General features: G+C 50.9%; 1 protein-coding gene across 1 annotated transcript; it reads right to left on the bottom strand.

The window, feature by feature from the left end:
• Positions 1–3,854: 3,854 nt before the first annotated feature.
• Mnx1 (motor neuron and pancreas homeobox 1) lies at positions 3,855–9,107 on the bottom strand. Its single transcript, XM_021660533.2, has 3 exons — positions 8,105–9,107; positions 5,331–5,491; positions 3,855–4,768 (listed from the first exon to the last, which is right to left on the bottom strand). The coding sequence occupies exons 1-3, from the start codon at positions 8,796–8,798 to the stop codon at positions 4,403–4,405; spliced, it is 1,221 nt and encodes a 406-aa protein (XP_021516208.1). The 5' UTR covers positions 8,799–9,107; the 3' UTR covers positions 3,855–4,402.
• Positions 9,108–26,295: the final 17,188 nt, after the last annotated feature.

Below are 26,295 nucleotides of genomic sequence, written 5' to 3'. Positions count from 1 at the left end.
AACCACCAAAAGACTTCCTGACAGGTCTAAAATGATGCCATTGGTGTGGTGGGTAAGAGCGGTTTCTGCCCTTACAGAGGACCTGAGTTTGGTGCCCACACCCCCTTAGGGCCTGTGACTCTAGCTCCCAGGATCTGGGTCTGGTGCCTCTGCCTTCCAAGGGCTCCTGTGATTACATGAACACAGAGACATATGTATGCACTTTTTTTGTTTTGTTTTTCAAGACAGGGTTTCTCTGTGTAGCCTTGGCTGTCCTGGAACTCACAGAGATCCACCTGCCTCTGCCTCTCAAAGGCTGGGACCAAAGGCATGTGGCACCGCCTGGCTTTCGTATACATTTTTTTAAAAATTAAGTAGTGCCTGTACAGGTGAAGTCATATAGCATTTGTTTCCCGGAGGTGGTTCGTTTTCCTAGGGCAGGGCATACCTGGACTCGGCCACACGGAGGGAGGCCTGTGACAGAGCCTTCCTTCTGTCCTCCACAGCATGAAGATTTTGTTAGAATTCACCTGCAGTTGAACATCTAAGTTGCTCCCAGTTGTTGCCTTTTTGAATAATAATGCTGTAAACATATGAGTGTGCTTGTTTCTCCTTCAGAGCCTGCTGTGTCATATGTTAGTTTGGTTTAATCTTGTTGTTTGGTAGCACTGAGAACTGAACTTAGGGCCTTACACATACCAGGCAAGCACTCTGCTGCTGAGCTGTATTCCCAGCGCAGTTTTTATTTATTTATTTATTTATTTATTTATTTATTATTATTTTTTGGAGACCCTTCTATATTGTTTTCCACAATATAGAATGACTGTAGCACTTCATGCTCCCATCTAGTGCACAAGAGACCGAACTCCTCCCCAACGCTTGCAGTCCTCTGTATTTGTATAGGGTCCTTTCTTCCTAAAGGTTTGGCTGGTGCTTCTCTTCCTGGCCGTCCTGCGCCTGCCATAGTCCTCTGTGAGGCTTAAGTTGCATTGTTTTGATTTGTTGCTGTTGCTAAACTGTAGTTCTCTGTTCTCTATGCTAACCCATTGGCTGGGAGTCTTTCCTGTCTTTTCAAAATGGGCCTATCTGTTTACTGTGTCCTTCATGGCTCTGAATTTTTTCTGGCGATGGACTAATCTGCCTATTTGTTGTGATTGTTGTTTTTATTGTTTGTTCTCGCCTGTGCTTTCGGGGCCATGAAGTTATAAGCCTCTGCAAGCTGGTTCCCACCTGGACTGACACTTCGGGGAAGGGCTGATGTGAAAAGAGCAGGTGCCTCTCCCCTACTCTCTACTTGCTCCAGGCCTCCAGACCTTCTATTATTGACCTGTCTCCGTGGTCTCTCACTGGCCTCAAGGGTGGCAAAGATCCCCACCCCTGGACTGTTCTATGGAGCTGCTAAAGAACTCAGTATTCAGAGTCAGACTCTCAGGTTATGAGAATAGAGCTGGGGTCCAGGTCGCCTTTCAGTGGGGCATCTCTAACGGACTTACAGTGAGGGGTGCAGCCTCGTTCTACGGAAGCCTTGGTCAGCTGCGGGCTGAGTCCCTGAGGATGTCTGACTATGATGCTTGGAACTTGAACTCTCGACATCAGGATGCCCACTATGTAGACCTGGCTTGATTCTGGGAAGCAAAATCTTGAGACTGCAAAGCCTCAACCACCATCACCCCACCCCCAACTGGCTGGGCCGCAGAGGCTAGAGTGTGGACTAAGGAGAGGCCCAAGGCAGCCCCTGCCGGTGGCATAGCCAAGTCGGTGACCCTGAGTGCAGAGCCTGGAGTGGGGGCACCGCCCTCCACACGCGCCAGGAGGCCTCCGGCAGTTCGTTAGGCGGAATGAATGTGCGCCTTGCCCGGAGTAAGCTAGGATGAGCCAGTGATTATATTTAAATTTGCTATAATTGATTTGGGGAAGAGCTACTGTGACAAGAACGAATTGATCATTAAATTTATTAGCGAGATAAATTCCGCTGCGATTAAGCTGCTGGCTTGAGACACTGAGGCCGGCAGCGGATCCGCGCGCCAAAGTAGAGATTTGCTGCCCTGCTGCACCCGAGTGGGGGAGAAATGGAAGGGGGCTGTCCTTGTCGTTGTTTCTTCAGCGTTCCGCTTGCCTTTGTTCCGAGGGAGCGTCTCTCCCTTGCGGGTGGGGGTACCCTGGATTCCCAGGTCAGTTATTAGCCTTCCAGCCGGGGGCCGAGCCTCCCCTTTCTGTTTGCCCAAGGTTTAGGGCTCTGAAGCTCTGAGACTGGGAAGGCCATCCTCAGAGGGAAAATAACCCCCAGATGTTCGCAAGCCTGCGAAGAGATTGCTGCATGCTGAACCTGGCCAATGTGTTAGAAATTAAAAAGAGACACATACATATTTTAAAAAGAAGAAAAAAGGGCGTTTGGTTCTCTCTGTGTGCTTCTGTCTGTCTCTCTTCTCCCCAAGTCTCTGGCTCTCCCCCCCCTCCACTCCTCTCAGATTTCCCCATTTTCTTTCATCCAGCCCTTTACTTTCTCAGACAGTTGTAAACCTAGTCCGGATTCGCCCCAAAGCGCCTTTGGATGGGAAAGCTGCTAAGATTCGCGGGCGCGCACCGGTACTCGGCAGCTGCTTCGCCTGGTTTCCAGCCCCGCGCCCCGCCTAGGCCCGCTTGGATTTTACGGAAGGAGCCCGGGGTGATAATGAGCTGCCAGGAGGATATTAATCTGGCTCGGCTCTGAGATGGAGGCGTGGCCCGCTGGCCCCGCTGTAATCACCCAAATGAAACTCCGGGCCCTTCTGAACTCTCAGCGATTGAGAGGGAGGGAGGGAGGGAGGGCAGAAGCAATGGGAGGGGGCTGCTCGCTCTCACCCAGGGGTGGGAGAGAAGGTGACAGAAGGCCGGCACAAGGGAGGGTGGCTGTGAGGGGTCTCTACTCAGCTGGCCTCGGTTGGAGGCCGGCCTCTAAGACAGCCAAGGGGGAATGGGGAGCTGGGGACGAACAGGAGCCGGTGCGCCCACGGCCTCTGGCCGGAGTCAGGACGCAGAGGCCCAGCGCGCCTAGGGCTGGGTCCCGCATGTGTGCCGCACATGGTCCCGGGGCTGGAAGATTGATGGCGTTCGCTGCAGAGGTTTATTAACCCAGAGCGGTTGCAGCCCTGGAGTGGAGCATTCTTGCCTCCCGCCGCCACTCTCTCAGAAGACATTTATACAGATCCAACAAAATTGTTCCCCGCTAGCACAAGGGACATAGTGCTGGTGGAGGGGTCCGGGTCAAAAGGAGAACACGTTTCATGGGGCCGTTAAGCACTTTTCTCGGAAAAGTGCTTGCTTAGCGCGGGCGACCGCTAGGACCCGAAATGCCACTAACACCTACATGTTGGCAGCTTATTTTCTGAAACATTCAAATACTATGTTACACACAGCCAATGAAGCTAAAGGATCCAGCAAGTAAACGGGAAACAAACTGCTCAAAACCATTCAGCTAAGAGTCATGCGCTGCGCAGGGCTGACACCAGGCTCGGCTAGCTAGCTCTGACACCTGGCCTTGGGTATTTTTAGCAACATTTCACACCTGCGCCCCCAACAACTCCTGCACTTTCAGCCTCCGGAATCCAGTCAGGTTCAGTCTTCAGAGCCAGGCACAGAGGTGGTCCTGACACCCACTTGCCATTCCGATTTTTACCCTTTGCTGATAATAGACACCCTGCCCCAAACCCGCAGACCGCACAAGATTTGTGTCTTCTGGGCTGGTTGGTGGTGTGGCCCAGGGGCCGAGCACTTGCTTAGCTTGCACAAGGCCTTGGGTTCAAAATTAAAGTTTTTTTCCCCCACTCTTATCCAGTACAAAACCAATTTATTTTACATTCCGTCTCCACCCTGGAGGATGGAGAAGCTAAATAATAATTTAGCATGCATAAGTAGACGTTTCTTTCTTTATATATAAATACAATATACAAAAATACACTACCATTCTGAGATTTTTTTTCAGCCGTCTCAATGATCGTGACATAACACCCCACCCCACCCCCGTACATAGGCATAAAACCTTTTCTTTTCTGTTTTCAAATCTCAGCAGAATGGTTGTCTCCAAAGGAGGTTTCAAGTTTTAGGTCGCTTAACACTGTCGTTTTTTTCCCTTCTCCGATGAAGGAAGAGTCAGGCAGGAGCCGCTCCTAGAAAAGGGTCCGTTCTCCTCACAAAACACCTCTGGCCAACACAACCCGAAATTAAATGTAAAAGAACAAAAGTTCACACTGGTCTCTCTCTCTCTCTCTCTCTCTCTCTCTCTCTCTCTCTCTCTCTCTCTCTCTCTCTCCAAAAAGGATCCCTTTCCCAGCCCGCACCTGGACGCACGGTCAGAGGAGAGGCTGCCAGCCTGGCTGCAGGCCACGGGCCGGGTTAGAACCCCGAAGAGCCGGGTGGCCGTCGTGAGCGTCCCTGCTGTAGCCACCTACTGGGGTGGAGGTTGGTGCCCCGGCCCGCCTGGCCTCGGGGGAGGCGAGTCGTCCTCGGAGGAGCAGTCGGACGACGCGGCGTGGGCACCCGCGCCGTTGCTGTAGGGAAAGCGGTCGTCCTCCTCGTCCTCGTCCTCGTCCTCATCCGGGTCACTGTCCCGCAAGTCCCGCAGGCGCCGGCCGCCGGCCTTGTCCCCCGGCCCCGGCGGCCCCAGCAGCTCCTCCTCGGCCTTCTCCTCAGCGCCGCCCTTGCCGGCGCCCCCTCCGCCGCCCTTCTGCTTCTCTGCCTCCTGCGCGGCCTGCTCTTTGGCTTTTTTGCTGCGTTTCCATTTCATTCGGCGGTTCTGGAACCAAATCTTCACCTGCAGGTCAAGGTGACATGAGAAACCGGCCACCTGCACCCCCACGAGTCCAGAGGATGAGAACACACCGGGGCCCCTGCCCCCTCGGTCCCCCCTTACCCTAGAGGGGGCTTCCCTAGAGGACTAAGCAGCTGGCTGGGCCGCTGTTTCTCCACATCCTCGCCTCTGAATCTACCTTATGTACCGGGGACCCCACGGGCGTGGTGCTACTGACTCCACTGCTGGGAACGCTTTATGCCCTCCATCTCCAAGGCCCCAGGGCGGTTGGCAGGTCACTAAACTCTCAAGTCCGTTCCTTTCTAGAAAAAAGAACCTCCTCGAATGTGGCCTGAGCGAACACCTTCCCCAGACCAGCTCGCTAAGGACAGGTTCTCAGCCTGCACCTCAGCTTGCTGAATCCAGCCTCCAGGCAGAAAGACGCTCTGGGTCATCCTAGACCTTCCCCTGCTGAGAGTTAACACCCAACCTAAAGGTCAAGCAGCTGGGACTCGGTTCCCCAAAGCAGCACCTGCCTGGGCGGTTTTGGGGGACAGGCTGCCCCGGGGCGGAGTGTCAGGCGCACCTGGGTCTCGGTGAGCATGAGGGAGGTGGCCACCTCAAAACGCTTGGGCCGCGACAGGTACTTGTTGAGCTTGAACTGGTGCTCCAGCTCCAGCAGCTGCTGGCTAGTGAAGGCGGTGCGAGGCCGTCTGCACTTCCCCAGGAGGTTCGACTGCGCCTGGGCTGTGGACCGAAAGGGACAAGAGGTCTGGGTGAGCCTGTCTTCGCTGCTCTTGCCCTCCCAGGGCCCAGCTCCAGAGCCCACCCTGCAGAAGCGGGCTCCTTCAACATCAGTTCCTACTCCCCACCGAGCAGGGGACCCATGTCTCAGACACCGAGTGGAAGTGGAGGGCCTGTCGCTAATAGATTGTCTCCAACAGGGGATCTCTGTTTGAGGCGATCAAAGAGAGCCTGAAGGAACACTGGTAGGAAGAGGGTTGGTCTAAAGGCTTGGGTAGCCGGGCTGGACTGGCAAGAGAACAAATAGCCCAACTCAAGCTGGAGAAGCACCCATCCTCCTGGTCTCACTACCGTCTTAAAGCAGAAGAGGAGAAAAGACGTGTGGGGCGTGTAGACCGCGGGGGAGGGGGAGAAGGACAGAAACTGGAGCCTAAATAAGCATTCATCTGGGTGTCGCCACGTCTGCCTTGACAAGCTCCCTCCTCCTCCTAGTGCAGAGGGCAAAGGCTGAGGACTGGAAGCCTGTTCGGATGATTCTCATTACTCAAATTAAAGGTTGAGCTGTGAGTGGGTCTGGCTTTCTGTGTGTTCCAGGAGGTCTGTCCAGTTTTATTTACATAATTTTGCACGGTTACATCACAGAGAATTTTATGACCACAAAAAGAAACTTCCCTTGATTTCCCAGGAGCCCAAAGAGTGTTAGACAATAAAAGAAAGAAAGCAAAGGAAAGAAAGAGGCCAGCCCCTGGCTGGGATGAGCTCAGGCTCCCCTGGGACGGGCAATTTGCTTTATAGGAAGGTCCACGCCCCCTGCTTTAGTTAAACAAGGCGACGAATTCCCAACTTGACAATACATTAGAACTCTAATTAAAACACTGTCTCAGAAAGGATCATCTGGGAAATGCCATCTATTAGAAACAACCAATTAAAGGAGACCAAGCTAGCTTTCCCAGGTGAGAGGGAAGTCCCAGAAATAGAGCACATTCATCCACTCTTTGCTGCATTCCTTGGTGCCCACTGGGGCTTGCTTTCCTTTTCCTGAGGTAGAACTGGCCATATTTTAACGCAGCCACCATGAGACACCATAGGCAAGGTGTGCTGGCAAAAGCTTCTCACTTGCATGGATTTTTAGTGATTATGGCCTCCAGGAAAACATCCTTTCCCCACCAGAGAGCATGTGAGTGGCGGGAAACCCAGAGCCACGGAGGCCTGTTGGTCACCACTAGCCAGCCCCTTTCTGGAGCACTATGCTTCTCAGGTGTGGGAAGTGCAGCTCCAGTGGACACTCGTGGATAGGTTTCCACCTGAGGGGGTTTGCTGAGTTCCACAGCCAGGCTCAGACGCTGCCTGGGACTTAGTGGATAGGAATAATTTCATTAATGTCTGAGCTGCAGCCCAACTGCGGTTCATAGGAGCCTTCCCTCTTTGTTGAAATCAACTAACAGCCTAGGCTGGCTTTCTGGAAGCCGAGCTGGGAAAGCCTGGGTGGCTGTGAGCAAACAAGAGAGCCGGCTGGGATTCTCTCACCACCTTGCTACTTCTGCGGTTCTCGGGGCCTCTCTTTCTCTGTTTAGTCACAACCACCGCTTCCAGCAGAGGAATCTCAATTCTGGCAAATGTTTATTTCTGTTTTCGGTTTTTTTCGCTTTTTTCCCTCCAGTGCCTGTATCTCCCCAGTCTAAACAAACCCACTCAGACGGAAACAATGGGGTCTCTTTGTTTGGGTTGGGCGGCTGACAGAGGAAAGCCACATACATCTTTGGATCATCCTGAATGGAAAGGCAGCTTGCCCCTGCCCACGTGAGGCACAGGGCAGGAGTCAGAGCCAGGGTGCCCCGCACATATGCTGCGTGTGCCAGGGAGTTCGGGAATGGCCCCTGAAAGGTTGTCCCTCCTGGGTGGCTGAGAAGATGTAGAAGACTGGACCTTTTGCTCCTACCTTGGACAGGAGCTCCTGAAGGTGCTGGACACCTGGACCTCCCAGGCAGACACTTGCTCTTTAGCTACCTTCTGTTCAAAACAGACCTCTTGGACATTGCATGCACGGACAACTCCCCCCTCCAACACATACACCCCTCGCCCTTCTGAGGAAGGCAGGGTCCTGACAAGGACCAGGGAAATGCTGGGGCCCTGGCCTTGTAAAGCCATGACTCTAGGAGTCTATTTTTTCCTTAGCTACCTATGAACTCAGTGATGTGTCTCTTTGTAGCCTATTAAGGAACCCCTGGCCAAGTTCATGTTCCCCTTGATAAGTCCCCGGTTTCAGTGACTCTAAAACCTGCCCCAAACGAGGCTTTTTTTTTTTTTTTTTTTTTTTTTGACTAGCCTTCCCGCGTACTTCCTTCTCCAGCCTGCAGGTTAATCATTAGATTTCAGCCTCACACCTCCAACCTCCCCTGTCCGTTAAGAGAAAGAGAAGGCTAGGCCTGCTCGTGGCCATCTTAATAATTCGCTGCTCCTTTCACGCCGCGCGGCCCACGCGAGGCCTCACAGGCCCAGAGATGAGCTGTGAGGGCTTCGCTGCGCTCCCTCAGCTCGCTGGGAGTCTGGGGCAGAAAGGAACGGGGTGCGGGAGAGGAGGATGCGCATGAGAACTGGCCGGGTGCAGGTACTCACAGCTGAAGTCCGGCATCTTGGGCAGGATCATGCCCGCGGTAGATGCGCGCAGCCACTGGTCCAGCTGGAAGGTGCCGGCACCCAATTTGATGGGGTCGGCAGGGTGAGCAGGGTGCGCCCCCTGCACCTGAGGGTACGAGTAGGAAAGCGCCGGGTGCTGGCCAGCTAGCGCGGCCGCCGCCGCCGCCGCCGAGTAACTGTACACTGGGTGTCCGTAGAGAGCCGCCTGCGCGGGGAGGCCCGCGCCGCCCTGCGCGCCCCCCGGGTGGAGCCCCAGCGCCAGGCCGCCCGCAGCAGCGGCAGCCGCGGCGGCGGCAGCGGCAGCGGCGGCCCCAGGGTGCGCGTGGTGGTGGGGAGTGCCCGGCCCACCCGCCGCGCCGCCGCCTCCTCCGGCGCCCAGGAATCCGGGCTTGGGCAGCAACGCGCAGTGCGCAGCCAGCAAGCGCGGGGGCGACGGGCTCTCAGCCCGCAGGCGGTCGCCGGGGGCCGCGGGGGCCTCGGAAGACGCGGGGCTGCAGCTGCGGCTCGCCCCGCTACTCGTCCCCCCGCCGCCGCCACCGCCGCCTCGCCCGGGGCCGGATGCCGTGGCAGCGAGTGAAGTGACCAAGGCCAGAGGCGCGCTCTGCGTGGAGGCGGCTCGCGGGGGATCCACCGCCAGCAAGGCGTCGATGCGGAAATTTTTGGATTTTTCCATGGGCTCGTTTGGAGCTGACGGTCAGGGCCGAGGGTGGGCGACGCGGTCGCGAACGGGCTGGCAGAGACCGAGCGTGGCGGTGGCCAGCCCCGGGGCTCGCGGTATTGTTATTGCGATAATTTGGCAGTAATCAGAGTCGCGGCCGGAAACTCAGTGGCGAGCGACCATGGTCCGGACGCCTCCTCCTAGCAGTCCTTGCGGGGACCGCGCTCCGCTCGCTGGTGTGAACTCCTAGGCGAGCGCTCCCGCGAGCACGGGCTGGGGAGGCCGGCTCTCCGCTCCGCCAGCGCGCTAGCGACCGCACTGAGGCCGCCGGCGCCTCGCTGGGGACCCGCGCCCCTCCGCACACTTGAAGCTCAGCGCAGCCCGGGATTGGCGCAATCGGCGGGGCCCCGAGGAGGGGTGTCTGCCCAGCGATTGGCCGAGGGGCGCACCTGTCACCGTCCACTTAGCCGGCCGCCCCGCCCCTGCGCCCCCAGGTCCTAAGCAGCGGAGGGTGAGCTGCGGCGGAAGCCGAGCGGAGGCAGGTTGGGATAGTTTGGGAGCTGATCACAAGCTCGACCCTCGGTTGGTGTGGAGGCGATGGCGGGCGCTGGTAACCCTGGGACCCAGGGAGTGTCCCTGAGTGTCTATGACACTTTGTTCCGCCAGAGGACGGCTAATTCTCCTTAGGGGACTCGTGCGCCCTTGCCGGAGTTGTGGACTGTTCGGCACTGGGGAACAAGGTGATTCCTCACCCAGGATGCCCACTGGGGTCCCAAACCGGGACCTTGAGCATAGCACACTGAAGACCGTTGGTTTTCCCAGAATCTCTGGCGTTCCTCGGTCTCAAGGTGGTCGCCAATGCTCTGCAGGTCAAACCTTCTTACCGGCCCTTCTCCTAAAGTCTCCTGAGCCACAAACGTTTGTTTGCAGGATTCCGGTTGGTATAAATATGGTATTAGTGAAAGTTTGACACAAATCTTTGTCAGGAGCCCCCACTTCGGTCAGGGTAGAGAGCGAGCGAGCAGTCGGACCTAGGTGACGACAAAGTTCTCTGGACGGAGACTTGCCTGCGTACGTGTCCCGGGAAAAAGCCTTTGGGGTAGTCTGCACCCTCAGCCTGCGTCAACCCCAAGGCTAAGGGAGCCACAGTCAGGCTCTCGCCTCCTCCTGCCGGCCACATTCAGGAAAATCAAGAGCGGGTTTCCGACTGAGCAACGTGTTAGAGTGTGAATCCAGACCTCCTCCTGCACACACATCAAATATTTACAGTAAAAGCGTTTCCAGAGATTTTTTTTTAAGTGTAACCAATCAATAAGTAGGTTAATAACCAAGCGGCCACTAACAGGGCTTTCTCGCCAGCTACATCCTCAGGCATCTTCCCCAAACAGGGAGGCAAGTGGGAGGGAGTTCCAGTGGCTTCCTAAGCAGGCGAGAGGCTAATAAAAGATCGGAAATGGGGAACTTAAAAGTAGCAGGCAAGGCTGTTTCAAGTGAGTTTTTTTGGTTTTGTTTTTTGGGTTTTTTTTTTCTTGGGGTGGGGAGATTAGTATAAGGACTATGCTTTTCTCCTCAAGAGGTTTAATTCGGGAAAGACCTAACACCTGATTCTGCTGGGATGAACGGGACTTTTTTTCCCCCCAGGGACAGGGTAGTTCTGAATGCCGGGGACAGAGCAGGAGCAACTTGGAGTAAACGCTACACAGCTTTGCAAAGGCCAACTGCTAGTCTGAAAAAAAAAAATCTTATCTACATGGCTGTTGTCTTTAGGTGCTGCCTCTCTGGAGTGATTGAAATGCAGCCCTGCCTCTAAGTGGGTTGAAGGAACACATCTGTTCCGTGAATGCCTACTGTCCTCTGTGTGCTTTCTGTAATTATCCTCCTAAATCTCTGTTAATGATGCTACACGGAGGTTTTATCAAGGAGGGTTTTGTCTTTTGGAGAACAGGTTCAAAAAAACTGAGACCAGGTCTGATTTTGGGGCCACACAGGTCCCACCTGATGCCCATGAAGCTTCTCATCCTCCGTATTTGCCCTAGTTCTTCATCTCACCTGACTCTGTGGATGAGATGCATTAAAAGGAGAACTGAGATTCCCTGCCACTTCTCATATGGAGGAAGCCCAACTCAGGCAAGTAAAAATGCTGGGTTGCTCCACTCAGCCTCCCACTACAATCTTGACCCCACTGCATTTACAGGAGCTTGGCTTTAAGGCCCTTGGGGGCTTTCCCAGATGAGAGTAGGTTGATTGGGCCCCAAGAAATGATCCAAGAAGGAAGAGAGCCTAAGGGTGGTGGTGGCACAAGTCCTTAATCCCAGCAATCAAGGGGCAGAGGTAGGCGGAACTCTGTGCGTTCAAGGCCAGCCTGATCTACAGGGCCAGCTCCAGGACAACAGCTGCACCGAGAAAAAAAATACCCTGTCTCAGAATAAATTAAAAAAAAAAAAAAAAAAAAAGGCTGAGGAAGAAGAAGAGAATGACTGCGGATAAGATTTTCTCCGAGGTGGGCCTCAGTGGACCTGTGTCCTCTTTGAACTACAGGGCTTTGTTTCTGTTGATGTTGCCATGTTAGGTCTACTGAGCTTAGGCACAGGTTTCCTCAAGTGAAATCATCCTAATAGAGGAATTAATTGCCTGTTTGTTGTTAGGGGATGTGCTCCCAAAGCCTCTAAATGCCTTTCCAACCCTGCCTGCTTTGTTTGGAGTCTGAGAATTCACCAGTCCCTAACCCCCACTACTCCCCACCACCTGTAAGCCAAGAGGGGCTCTAGGAAGATCCCCTTCTGTAAAGTAAAGGGGAGGCTGCATGCTGGACTTGATGGATATCACTTGTCTGGCAAAGTGGGGGTTGGGCCGAAGAGACTCTCTAAAGTCAAAGGGCTTGAATATGATCATAAATTCTGCTTCTGTTTGAGCATAAATTAATGCACATGGGGGTGCCCAGTCACTTGTATCCTGAGAGGTGGGAGTGGAGAGAGACTGGGAGTTATCTGGATTTGGGATCTTTGTGTGTTTTACAATGTGTGAAGTGAGCATGCTGGGTCTCTTCCTGTTCCCAGTGTCTATTGACCCAGCCCAGCTGTCTTTGGGGCAGCCTAAGACAGAGCTGGGGGCTTACTAGGGGCTCCAGGAGAGATCAAAGGTCTGGTCCCAGCAATGTTCCCAGCCCTGTGTCTCCAGGTAGCTCCCTTCTCCAGCAGCCCCAGGGGCCAAATGAGGGTCTAGGAGAACAGGGAGGAAGAACTTTCCTACCCAAAGGAGGCTGGGATTAAAGGCCTGGTGTGCCTTTAATCAGCTGACTCCCAGTCATTTTCTCTCTCAGGGTTAGGTCATCCAGGGTAGACAGCCTAGGATCTCTTTTTTGAGTCTTGCATTAAGTAAGTTAACTGACGATAGTCTGCAATTGAGCCTTTTCTTGTTACTGAGAGAGAAGTGTTGATTTATACAAACAACCACAAAAGAATGAGATATTGGGAGTGTGTGTGAGATGATGGTTCTGCAGTTTAGACCGTTAGTGTGAGCACTGCTCTTGTAGAGGACCCAAGTTTGGGTTCCCAGCATTTTCTCATACTCACAACCACCTGCAACTCCAGCTCCAGGAAATTGGGCTGTCTCTTATGGCCTCTTTGGGTACCTGCTCTCACATATGCATACACACAAATAAATGCAAACATACGCATAATTACAACATAAAAATAAAACCTTTAAAAAGATGTTATAATTTACATCTTTTACAGCTGGACTTTATACAAGAGCTCAGGACAAACCTACATGTGTCCATGCTCACAGAGGTGAGGCCAGCATTTACCAGCCACTTATTCATTTGCTTCCATTCCTGTGGAATGTGGCAGGTACAATATAGACAGCCATTGACAAAAGGGCTAAAAGCCTGGAGGCTTGGCTGGAAGACTGGGTAGAAGGCAGTTTTCCTTGTACCTCCCTCTACATACCTGGCTGGCGATTTCCAGAACTGCAACAGGCAACCCCCTGTCCCAGCCTCGTGGAGAAAGGCCCTCTTGAGACTCCATGAGAATTAAGTCAATTTCATATCAACATTTTAAGGCATCCCTCAGGAAAATGAAGTTGGAGGATGTGGTGTGGCCTGAGAGCCAGGACACAAGCCCATGGTGGTGGTGGTGGTAAAGGTGAAGGTATTTTCCCAGTCTGTATAAGTAGCTCAGCAGGACAGAGAGCAAGCAGAGAGGGTGAGTGCTGGACCTGGAAGGAGACAGACCAACCTCCTTCAATCCTGGCTGACATCAGAGCTTATGCTTTCTCTGAGGACATAACCCCCAGCCTGGGGACACAGGGATTCCAGTGGAGAGCCTGGGGTCATGGGAAGGTGAGATCAAGAGAAGGGAAGTAGGATGCGTTCTCCCCACTCATCACAGCCCCTGCAGAGCCTGAGGGCCAAAGGTACCATCAACTCCTTTATCACCACCCTTTGATCTGCTGACCTCTTCTCTGACTCCTCTCTTCATAGCCCCATCCCCAGTTCAGCTCTCAAAGGGGTGGTTTGCAAAGGTGGCTCAGAAGATGGTGACCTGAAGACACAGACCCACTGTTCTACCCTAAGGTGAACTGCTCTTGCCAAGGACACTGCCCAGTCCTTCCCCCACTCCCCCACCCCCACCCCCGACACCTGGATTTCCGGCCATCCTTTTTAGAAAGCATGCTCCACCCTTTCCCTCCCTATGTTAAAGTCTACACAGCCTGGCCAGCTGGAATCCAAGCCCACCCCCAGGCCATCCAGTTCCACTGGCTGTTTCTCTTTACTGGCTCTATTCCTCATGGTAAAAAACCAAAACCAAAACCAAAACAAAACAAAACCTAGTCCAAACCTAGGCTGAAGGGGTGTGGGAGAAAGACAATGAGATATAACCTCACAAAACCCCAGCAACATATTGGTATTCTACATTTGAAAATTTATTCTAGATACCAAGGATTTATTGTTGGTAGTGATGGTGTTTTTTTCCTTCCTTCCTTCCTTCCTTCCTTCCTTCCTTCCTTCCTTCCCTCCCTCCCTCCCTCCCTCCCTCCCTCCCTCCCTTCTTTCTTTCTTTCTTTCTTTCTTTCTTTCTTTCTGCACTAGAACGTGGAGAAGAGCATAAGTTCAGCCCTGCACTGGGTTCTTTCTGACCCGGGAAACCAAAAGCATTTTCGATTTCTCTTTCACATCCTAGAAGCCATGGGTCATAAAGAGAAACAAGGCTAAGAGGGGTCACCTCAGTTCTTTTAATCATCTAGGGGGCAGGCAAAGAGCAGCACCCTCAGAAGAAATGACTTCCCGGGAAACCTGTGGTTTTGCTCCAAGATCTAGTTTCATTTTGCTGCAAATTCATTGTGTAGGAACTTCAAACCATTGTCAGGACAAAGAAGAGGCACAAACTCCAAGTGTCTGTGCAGCACTGTCCCCATCTCCACTACTCCCCACCTGCAGGGCTGCTGAGCCTTCCACAGAAGGGAACAAAATATTCTGAAGGGCAGAGCAATGCGCTTTATGACAAGCAGCTCCCCGCTCCCGGTGAAGCTTAGGAAACAAAGCCTACTCTGTAAAGCCCCCCCCACTTCTCTAAGCCACCTGTTTGCACCCCATCAGGCAGAAGGAGAAGATTATACTTCTGGGCACTAGCAATCTTGAGGCCCCAGAAACGAAGTTTACAAACACTGACAAACCATACAATGTGTGCTTTAAAAATACAAAAACAAAATCAGCAGCAGAAAGTGTATGCCTAGCCTGGACTGTCACCACTGACCTATATGAACCTGGCGCGAACAGGGCACTAAAGGAAGAAACCCAGATACACAAACACAGATGTTGCCTGGGAACATTTTAATGCCTCAGTGAGTGAATTTTTTAGTGTGTTCTGACTTGAAATTATGGTGAATCAGGGCGTGCTAATGTCCAAGTCTACAGCAGATAATGGCAGGAAGTCCTGGCTAATTGGTCTATTCACTGCTTGCTGAGGTGGCAGAAGCTGAGGCTGCAGGAGGCAGAGTGAGGACAAGAAGGGGGCAGGGATGCCGAGCCCCCTCCTGTGCGGCGCCTCAGAGCTGGGGGTGGGGGAGCGACAGGTAACAGTGGGTGTTGTACCCCAGCACCCGCAGCTGCGTCTAGGGTCAGGTTCACCTCGACCTTGCCACTGCCCCCTACCACAGGTGTACGAAGGGCCCCTCCTCTTAGAAGGCCCCCCTGGGCTACCCCAGAAGCTCTTCTCAAGTATTGCCTTGCTTATAGTGGTCTCACAAACTTGTGAAAGGAAACGTACCTATCCCCGGTTCTACAGATGGACGAACCAAGGTTCCAAAATGTCCAGGCTTTTTTGCTTAAGAAGCATAGAATAAAGTATAAGGGACTCTGGCTTTGAGTTCTGCACTAGGTTTGGTCCAGAATGTGAGTCAGTGCCTTGGCTGTTAGAATCTCCTTGTTTCCTAATCATTATAATTCCTTCTCCACCCCCACTCCCACCCCGCCCCAGGCCTTTGCTGGTCTGGCTCATACCTGTGGAGTACAGCCATGTAAGAGATGCCAGATTGCCTTTTGGTGTTCCTAGGCCCCGTTGGGTAGGGTGTCCTTTCTCTCTCAGTTCTTGCAGAGACCAGCAGGGAGGGAGAAAGGTCTACCCTCTCCCCGGCCCTCCCTAGAGTCTCTGGGGCCCTGTGCTGCCGGCAAGATAATTTGGCTAATGAACTCGTTAAAGGGCCCCTGGTGACCCGCCCTGGCCTCCCCTTGGCCCATCTGGGAAATTCCACTGAAAGGCTGAGAGCGCTCTGCAGTTCCGCCGCCGTCTGTCACTGCGGGAGGCGCGAAGTGGCGACTCTAGTCCCCTTACATTAAAATAATTACCCAACGGAACAGGTGGCTCCCTCCCGACGCCCAGACGCATCTGGCTGCGCCTGGAACTGCGGCCGCCAGGGGAAGAGAACGGCCCTACCAGGGGAGGGCAGGTCAGGCCCGAGCCAGGGAGGGCGGAGAAGGGCCTTCGCAGGCCTGTACTTCTCTGGACAACCGGCAACTGGGTGGCCAAGGCCTTGGGAGAGCGAGGGCGATGGCTCTGCCACCCGCGCTCTCTGTCTGCCGGAGCCAGAAGCGAACCTCGAGGGCTCGTCTGACTCTGAGGTCGGGGCGGCATCCCTGGATTGAGCTCCGCACCAGGGGCTCGCAGGAGAGGGCGCCCGCTCCCCCAGCGTCCCAGCTGGGTGACGGGCAGCGCAGGGAGCTTGTCGGAGCCTGTGTCCAGACGTGTGTGTGCACTGAGCGAGCGCGCGCGGACAGCCCGGGCGCGTGTGTGCCTGTGTGTGCAAGGTGGCTCCTTGCTCGCGAGGAGAGAGCAGGGACGAGGTTCCCCCGCAGCGAAGCTAAAAAGGAGCGGCGCGCAGCCCCGGCGCGAGGCCAAGCCTATTGCCAAAAACACGTATTACACTGCGACATTCTGTAAATGAGATAATGATACATAAACCCGATGATCGATGTGACGGGCCTGGATGTCTTCTCTAAATTAGCTGCTCACATCGACTGCTAATAATGTGAGTTTATGAAAGCAATTTCTGTGCAATCGGCGAGAGGGTCTCCTCACTCTAATCAGCCTGCCTGGCTAATGGACGAGGGGGTCAGGCTGAGCGTTATTGACACGCCCGCGCCCTTAAACCTGTTTCCCAATAAAGCTGATTAGTTTTCGTCAATTCATCAGCTAACCACTCTGGCTGGAAACGCATCAAAGTCATATTTGTTCAACGGAATCAACAAGTCACAGATCAGCACCGCTCAGGGGCCGGGCTGGTCAGGACCCGTCTTAGCGGGGGATATCCTGGAGACCTTCCCTGAGCCGGGGGACGCTAGCACGGGCCTGGTAGACAGAACTGCCCAGTCTGGAGGCTTCCCTCCCTTCCCTGCCTGCAGCAGGCTGGCCCCCGCACTCCACTAGGTCTTTCCAATTTGGAAAGAGGTACTCTGTAATTCGAGTTGGGCCGTGCTATCTTCAGGCATTCCCTGGGGAGATGTGTTCTGAGGGTGCTTTTCTGCCGTGTGCCCCCAGGAGGACTGGGAAGCGCTGGGTGGAGCAGGCTGACAGACCCCTTAGGCCTGTCTGCGGGGTGCAGACCCCTCAGTGCTTGCTGCTCCAGCATGGGGACGATGAACAAGACCAGGAGGACCTTCAGCCTGGCGAGAACACTCCTGGTCCGGGTGTGAAATGAATCGCCTCCTCAGGGCTGCAGGTGGGCAGGGCTGGGCAGGGAGGGCATGCCTCCCAGGCCTCCCTCAGCACTCCCGGCTACCTGACTGAGTGAGGTGACTTGGAGGTGACCTCTAGCCCTGGCCCTTGGGTGGAGAAAGGAAAAATGTGCACTGTCCCTTTAAGCCCCCAGCCAGGGCCCCATCCCCCTTCAATTTAATTTCATTAAAACAGAGCATGAATATTTCTATTAAACCTAAAATGAAATATGAAGCCATTTAGACTCTGCCTGCACCAATCACCCAGATTTATGACTTTTATTCATCACATCAAGAGCTTGGAAAAATGAATTTTCTTCACCCAGGAAGGAAATAAAACCTCAGGCTTGGTCATTTCCAGAAAGCTGTTAATTTGACCATGTGGTAATTACTTTCACAATTAACTAAAATACAAATCAACTTGACAAATTGGGCTAGTTTATATATTAATTAGCCCGCTTAAATTTATTCATTATGAAAAGACAATTTAAGGGGACCTGCAGTGTCTGTTTTATTGCAATAAATTATTGTAAGGAAATGGGACTAATAAAACATCACAATATTTAAAGATATAGTACACGCGTGGGGGGTGCTTTATTGACAATTTCATTTTCCAATTAGTAATTTTGTTGTAATATATCTGCGAACCCCGGACTTCTGGACAGGGAAACAGGATCCCTCAGGGCCAGGGCGGTCAGAGTGGCGGGTCAGAGCCCCGGGAGCGAAGGCCAGGTCTGGCGTGCAGCAGAGGAATCTTCTCTCACGCAGCCGCTGGGGTGCAGCAGGCAGAGGGGGCAGCGGACCCAGGAGGGGACGCAGCGAGTCCTCCTCCCAGCAGGTCGCGGGGCTGATTTAATAGAATGTCGATAGAATCATTCGATGCCTTTTAGCTTGTGATCTTTATAAATGTCCCTCTATTAAATTAGAAAATGATTCTCTTCTCGTTTAATTGTATTCTTTCGTTTCTTATTTCCAATTAATTAGTCCTATCGACGTTGCAATATTTTAAGCGACTCAAGTCCGTTTTCAGTTAGAATATATGGGTCAACGCGTTCAGTTTTATACAGAACTATATAATGTGGGTTTTAACTACTCCTCCCCATCTGTCTTAAACACCTGCCCCCCTCGGGTCTCCTTCCTGGCGTGGGGGGTGGGGGCGGAGCCCCTCCGTGCTCCCCTGCTCCCGCATACATAGTTCAGTCCCGAAGACCAGCCAGGGCCCTTGTTTGGAATTTTTGTTTTGTTTTGTTTTAAACGGGTCCAGCTCATTGGGTCTGGGACAAGCAGACCTGCAGAAGGAACCAGCAAAGGGTTCAGAATCCGAGGGGTTGTGTTCCCCCAAAGTGGGGAAAGATGATGATGTTGGCCGGGTGTGGCCCCTCCCCCTAGCGACTTCTTTGGTCCTCTCTTTACAGAGGGCGACACTTTATAACCCCGGCTAGCCTGCAACCCCGGGGCTACATAGCCCAGGCTGGCGTCAAACGTTATGCCTATCCTCCTGCCTCTGCCTGGGAATCACAAATCACTTCCACTCATAAAATTACCTTTAAATATGTGGCTTTGATCCCCCCTTTTTTTTCTATCCTGTCCCCTTGCCTTTACTGAGGTGGGGCACACACACACACACACACCTCAGACCCTCAACAGTGTGGGGGCGGAGGGGGCACAGCCACCAGCTACTGACGATTTGTCTTCCCTGTTAATGATTCCTCCTAGCTCAACGGAAGCTTCCTCAGCACTCCACATACCACAGTGTGCTCATGGCAGTGGGATAATTTAGGAGGCAGGTCTTCTGCTAACTACTAACCAGCCGGTAGGGAATCTCCCTCCACCCCCTAACGGGCCCCCAAGGCCCCACGGTATGGAGATGGGGTGCATTTTCCTCCTTTGGTCTCCCCTTGCTCCTGTGGCTCAGGGATATGGCGCCTGCTAAACCAGAGGCCAAAAACCCCTCTTTTCTTCACATCCTGAGAAGAACGAAGTTAAGAAAATGCCTACTGCGGGTTGGAAACCACCTCTCGCCTTTCTTCCTAGGCGAGGAAGCTTCTTTCTTCTTAGGGTAGAAATGACTGCCCAAACAACGTGACCTATCACCTAGATTTACCTCTGCAAAGGCCATGCTTCCTTCTAAGGTCGGTGTTCCCAAAGCCCCACGGTGGCTCCAGGAAGGTGCCTGCTCTCCTTCAGCAACAGCCTGGCACGAAGACTTCCTGTCCTTAGCTCTGCCACTGGCCACAGAGCCTGCTGACTGGCTGGGGTATTTGCCATTCAAAATCTGCACATTCCAAGCTCTTTGGCAAAACAGATAAAAGAAGGTAAGTGGCCGCCCTCCAGGCCTAGACCTCTTTCCTGAGGCACCTGGTGTAGGTGTATGTGTGTGTGTGTGTGTGTGTGTGTGTGTGTGTTTATTCGTGACTTGTCCACAATCACATTTTTCCACATAATATTTTTACTGATTCTCTGGGAGTTTCACATCATGTACCCTATCACAATCTTTCCCAATCCTTTCATGTCCTCCTCCCCTGTGACACTCCCCCCCCACAAAAAAAAAGTAAAATAATAAAAATAAGAAAACACACACACACACACACACACACACACACACACAAACAAATAAGTCCACTCTTATGTTACTCACGGGAGCATGGTTAAACTCTCTGTGGTCTGCCCCTTTAACAGAACTTCCCCTCCCTTCCTTCCCTAGAAGCCATGGAGAGCTACTCTTGCGGCTTCTTGTTTACACTGTTGCCTTTTTTGGAGTGGGAGCGGGGTGGGTTGTCACAGAAGCCTCCATGTCCTTCCCTCCCAACTGTGCATTTGCAGATATCACAGCAAAAGTAGCCTTCCTCGCTCTCCAGTCAGCAGCAGGGATCATAGGCACAGACCCTACTGCAGAAGTAGGACCCTGGACCCTGTCGAGACAAGGCTCCCCGCCTGACCCCAGACATCAGCATGACCCACCCCCATGGCAGGACAGCCCAGGACAACCACATGGCTTCATTTTTTAAAATCTTTTTATTATTATTAATATTTACGGTGTATTTGCTTTGTATCCCAGTGGTAGCCTCCTTCCTCTCCTCCCCAGTACCACCTTCCCTCCCTTTTCCTCCCCTATCCCTCTCTCTTAGACCACTGGGGAAGTGGAGGAAGTCCTCCCCTACTGTCTGACCCTAGCCTATCAGATTGCATTAGGACTACCTGGATCCTCTTCCTCTGTGGGCTGTCTAGGTTGCCCCACCAGGGAGAAGTGATCAAGGAGCAGGCTCAGAGACTCTCTTCTCCCCTTACGAGGGAAGCCACATGGAGACTGAGCTGCCTGTGGGCTACACCGGAACAGGGGGTCTAGGTCCTCTCTATGCATCTATGCATGGTCTTTGGTTGATGCATCAGTCTCTGCAGTTTCCCCTGGGCCCTGCTTTTTTTTTTTTTTTTTTTTGTCTCTTTGTGGGGCTCTTGTCCCCTCTGGGTCCTTTTATAGCCCCTTTCTTCCACAGACTCCCTATGCTCTGTGAGTCTCTGCATCTGCTTTGCGTCTCCAACCAGCATGGCTTCATTTTTAAGAGAAGGCGGACTTCAGGTCCCCTGGAGAGGGAAGCTCATGACTTTAGTGCCTGACAGGATGAGAACAGATCCTTCACAGAGGTCTCCAGTGCTGACCCATACTGCAGGGCGGCTTTCCCAAGAAACTTGCGAACATCCCTTTAATCCACCATCCATCCACTGGGGAAGTTCCCTTTGCTTAGCATCATTTCTCAGCCACTCTCAGTGACTGTCCACTGAGGAGCTAAAGGGAATAATAAGTTTAGCAACTCCAGAGCACGAGCTGACCCATATCTGCAGATATCTGCTGATCCCTCCTCCGCCCTGGACCAGAGCTGGGCCAGGCAGAGGGACCTACTCATATGGATGCTCAGTCTGAACGTGATAGAGCAGCTGCCTGAGACAAGTTGTTTGCTGTAGCTCATTTGCCAGCGCAGAGCAGAACCACCTTCCTGCCTCTGGCTGTTCATCTGCAACACCTCCCTGGCCCCTCTCGGCTCCAACTGACCCTTGCAATTCGGTTTTTGCTCGCTTGTCCATGGCTAGGCTGTTTAACATGATCTAAGCTAGAAAGAACCTTTGAAGGCCTTTGTGTGACCAGCTTGGTTGTAAGAAAACCATTTCTGTGCTGGAGGACTATAAATAGCCTTTTGGAGAAGAACAAGTGTGTGTGTGTGTGTGTGTGAGAGAGAGAGAGAGAGAGAGAGAGAGAGAGAGAGAGAGAATGAGGGAACAAAGCGAGGGATAGGATGAGAAAGGTAAGAGTACTTCTGGAAGGACCAAACACAGAGCCTGGGCTTCCTCAGTGGTGGGGTGTGTCATGGAAACTCCTCCTCCCAGACTGTATCAGGAGGCAGTGCCAGTCTCCTTGTCTTCCACATCACTGAACTTGCCAACCGGTTTTATATCTTTGGGTTTCAATTTCGTCATAATGAAATTTTTTATTTTGCCATCTCCAGAGTAATTTTGACAACCATAAAATAATGAAATGTAAGGAAAGCGCTTTCGTTTGTGGTTTTTAAAATATAACAGAAGCCTGGCACAGAAGCCTGGCACAGAGGCGCATGCCTCTGTGAGTTCATGGCCAGCCTGGTCTACAAAGCAAATCCGGGATAGCAAAAGCTACACAGAGAAATCCCATCTTAAAAAAACAAGCAATAATAATAATAATAATAACTGACATTTTCAAAAAAACAAGCAAGCAAACAAACAAAGACAATAAAATATAGCAGAAGCTGATAAATAAGAGATGGTTTAAATCAGCTCAGAGTCCTTTTTAAATTTATTTTTAAGCCAGGTGGTGGCTGCGGCACATGCCTTTAATCCCAGCATTTGGAAGGCAGAGATAGGTAGATCTCTCTGAGTTAAAGTCCAGTTTGGTCTATAGAACTAGTTTCAGGACAGCCAGGGGTACAAAAAGAAACCCTGTCTGGAAAAAAAACATTATTTTTAATTTTTTAGCAACTTATTCTGTCTATCTTTGAGTGCTCTGCCCCATTTGTACGTACATCAGAAGGTCTTTGGATCTCCTGCAACTGATGATTGTGAGCCACTGCTGGGAGCTGCTGTCCTCTGACCTGCTGAGGTATCTCTGCAGCCCTGGCTGAGAAGCAGAATGTGACTGCTGCATGTGATCTCAGCCCCACTTTACAGGTGATCTTTCCTCCAAATCGAACATCGAGCGAGTAGCACAGCCGGAGTGTAGACCCAACCTGTTTTTCTCTCAGGCCATGCTCTTGGTCCAGGTCCTGCAATGGCTGGGTACTGAGGAGAGACTCGCACAGGAGAGGTGTGTGACCTGTGACCTCTGCCCTGTAGCTTGACCCCTGAAGACCAACTCCAGCCGCCTCAGTCTTTGCAGTCTGGCTAGGTGTGGCTTAGTGGACAGACCGTGCACCTTGCATACACAGGAACACGAAACGTTCACCCCTGGGTTTACAAAGGCATGCTAGCACACACCTATAATCCCAGCATCCAGGGGCTTGGGGTCAGGGAGAAAGATTCCAGCAAACAGATGCAGCCGCAGAAATGGGATTTAAAACTCACCAAGCCACCCTTAAAGAAATAATGGTTGTAGGCAAACAGAGGGAATTCACCTTCCTCCTTTATTAAAAAAAAAAAAAAGTCACAGCTCAGTCCCCAGAGCATTCACATTTTATGGCTCCATGTGGTGGGGGACTGAGGTGGCCAGAGCACCGCACTGCACCAGGCGCTTGGGAGGAGGGTAAACAGCCATTATACACAACCATGGAAGACTGTGGAAACGGGGAGCCAAGTGAGCTGGGAAAGAGGATGAGCAGGCCGGGGAGGAGGCCCGAAGGAGACCTAGAAGGAGGACAGCCATTGGATGCAACTCCTGAAAGGCACATATTAAACATAAATACAATTAAAGATTCAAATGTGAAATCCAAAATGCAGATTACAGAAAAGTAACCAGGAGAATGGAGATGATAATCAATAGAGAAAAATAGGGTTTTTAAGGGAATGATAGACAAAACCACAAAAATTGCAATAGCACTATAGTTCAATGTGTATATAAGTTATAAAACGTCAAGTGTGTGCGAATACGTACACTGAGAAAACTTAGGATCATCGCTCTTAAGAAATGCCAAGCGGATTGTGCTTGCCTAACTGCAGTAGTCACACTGTACTCTGGAATCCATGCGTTCTGTTGACTTAGAAGTCTACATCCTCAGACCAGGATCCTGCCGGATAAACAGTGTCCCACTCTCAGGCTAGATTCTGAGGGCGAGTGTTCCTCTGTGCAACTTACCGGATGTCTTTAAGTTTTATCCATTTCGGATCAAGGGTTAGATGGATTTCCTTCTATTTGTGGCTGAATAACATTCAGCAGTGAGCACCCTTTGCCTGGTGACCTTAGAGGCCAGAAGAGGGTGGCAGGTGCCTGAGACTGGAGTTACAGCAGTTTTAGGCTACCATGCAGTTGCTAGGAACCAAATCTGGGTCCTCTGGAAGAGCAGTCAGTGCTCTTAACCAGCCATCTTTGGAACCACCTATACTTACAGATAAACACATTAAAACAAAAAACATTTTCAAGACTGGTTTCAAGAAAAGATGGCTCAACAATTAGAAGAATTGACTGCTCTTCCAGATGACCTGGATTTGATTCCCAGCACTCATATGGCAGCTCACAATTGTCTGTAACTCTAGTTCTAGGGGTTCCAAGACCCTCTATTGGCCTCTATTGGCAGGAGGTACATATATATACTTGTAGACAAAACATTCATACACATAAACAATTTTTTATTTTTATTTTTGTTTTTTTCAAGACAGGGTTTCTCTGTGTAGCCTTAGCTGTCCTGGAACTCACTTTGTAGAACAGGCTGGCCCCAAACTCACAGAGTTCTGCCTGCCTCTGCCTCCCAAGTGCTGGGATCAAAGGCCACTACCACCTGGCATAATCTAAATTTTAAAAAAAAAAGTGAAGGAGGAAGAAGAAGAAAAGACAGAGAAGGTTTTAAGAATTTTATAGCTACAGGTTTTATATTTAAGTTTTTAATCCATTTGAAGTTAATTTTTGTGGGTTGTTATGCTAAGGACCCTGTTTCACTCTTCTGCTCAGAGACCCCCAGTTTCAACACTGCCCTTTCCCAGTCCTGTGTCTTAGCACCCTTGTCAGATACTAGTTAAGAATAAACGTGTGGGTTTATTTCTGGGTCCTGATCCCATTCCATTGGTCTTCATGTCTATTTGTAGACGGTAACATACTGTTTTGATTACTAATGTAGCTTGAAATCAAAGTGTGATGCCTCCTTGTTCTTTGGTTACTTGAGATTTGTTGTAATTACATAGGAATTTCAGGATTTTTTTTTCTTTCCTTCCTTCCTTCATTTTGTTTTTCTGTGACTTTTTTGTTGTTGTTTAAAATGTTTTAGGTTTATTTATTTTATTTTTTATGTGCATGAGCATTTTGCCTATATCTATGTATGGATGCTAACTACATGCATGTCTGGTGCCTTCAGAGGCCAGAAATTGGTGTAGGCTAGCCTGGAACTGGAGTTATGAGTGATTGCTTATCACCATGTGGGTTCTCTGAACCAAATCCAGGTCCTCAACAAGAGCAACGCATGTGCCTAACCACTGAGCTACCACCCCAGTTCCTATATGTTTATTTTTTTGAGACAAGCTCCCATTCTGTGAATCCAGATGGACTGAAATCCATTATGTAATCTGGGCTAGCCTTGAAATCATGACAGTCTTTCTTCCCGAGACTTCTAATATCTGAAATTACAAGCATGAGCCACTGCATGCTGTTAAACTTTTCTTCTTCTTCTCCTCCTCCTCCTCCTCCTCCTCCTCCTCCTCCTCCTCCTCCTCCTCCTCCTCCTCCTCCTCCTCCTTCTTCCATAAAACCCACCCCTGTAATTCCTCTAAGGATTTTATTGAATCTTCAGATCTCTCTGGCCAGTAAGACCTTTTTTCAGTGTGAATTCAGATCCATGAATTTGGCTCTTCTCTCTATGATCTTTTTCTTATTGTTTGTGGCCCTCTTTGATTTTTTTCATCAGTGGTTTACAGAGTTCAAGGTATGCAACCTTTCACCTCTGTTGAATTTATGTACAAGCTTCTTCCTCCTCCTCTCTTCCCTTCCCTTTCTTTTCTTCATTTTTCTTCATCTTCTGTTTTTTTGTTTGTGTGCTTGGTTGGTTGGTTGGATTTTTTGTTTTGTTTTGATACAGGGTCTCTCTATGTATTCTTGATTGTCCTGGAACTCACAGAAATATACCTGCCTTTGTCTCCCAAGTGCTGGGATTAAAGTTGTGTGCCACTCTGCCTATCTATCTTCTTTTTTATCCCTTTATCTCTCTTTCTTTCTTTTCTTTCTTTCTTTCTTTCTTTCTTTCTTTCTCTCTCTCTCTCTCTTTCTTTCTTTCTCTCTGATACTAGTAAAGATGGGATTGTTTTAATTGCCTTTTCAGATAATCCATGATTGTATGTAGAGATGCTGCTGATTCTTTTACACTGTTGTTACATTTTTTATGTGTAGTGTTTGTGTGTGTGTTTAATGTGTGTGGTATGTGTGTAATGTGGTGTGTAGGTGAGAGAGAGTGTGTGTGTGGTGGTATGTGTGTGTGTGTGTGAGAGAGAGAGAATGTGTGTCTATGTGTGTATGGTGAGCAGTGTGTGTGCAAAGGGATATACACATACCACTGCTTGTGCAGAGGTTAAAGGACATCTTGTAGGAGTCAGTGCTCTCCTTCTACCACGTAGATTCAGAAACTTGAACTCAGATCCTCAGACTTAAGGGGCAAGAGCCTTTATCCACTAGGCTGTCTAAACGACTCTTGAGCAATACTTTTAGTGTAGTCTCTCTCTCTTTCTCTCGCTCTCTCTCTCTCTCTCTCTCTCTATATATATATATATATATTTTACTTTTGAGACAGGATTTCTCTGGTTGTCCTGGAACTTGCTTTGTAAAGCAGGTTGGCTTCAAACTCACAGCGATCCGACTACCTCTGCTTCCTGAGTGCTGGGATTAAAGGTGTTCACTACCACGAGCCCAGAGGAGCTCTGGATATCTAAAGTAAGTTCAAGGTGCTTCCTAAAGGAGAAAATTTATTTTCATTAAAAATTTTACCTTATGGATATGAGTGTTTTGCCTCTATATGTATATATGAACATATAAATAAATATATGTCAACATATGAATATATATGGACTATATATACATAAATGGACACACACACACATATGTGGGAAAAGCTAAAGAAGGCATAGGATCCCTGGGAATGAAGTTACAGA

The sequence above is a fragment of the Meriones unguiculatus genome, chromosome 21, assembly GCF_030254825.1.
Source record: "Meriones unguiculatus strain TT.TT164.6M chromosome 21, Bangor_MerUng_6.1, whole genome shotgun sequence".
NCBI lineage: Eukaryota > Metazoa > Chordata > Mammalia > Rodentia > Muridae > Meriones > Meriones unguiculatus.
This window is presented reverse-complemented; position numbering and strand designations above follow the sequence as displayed.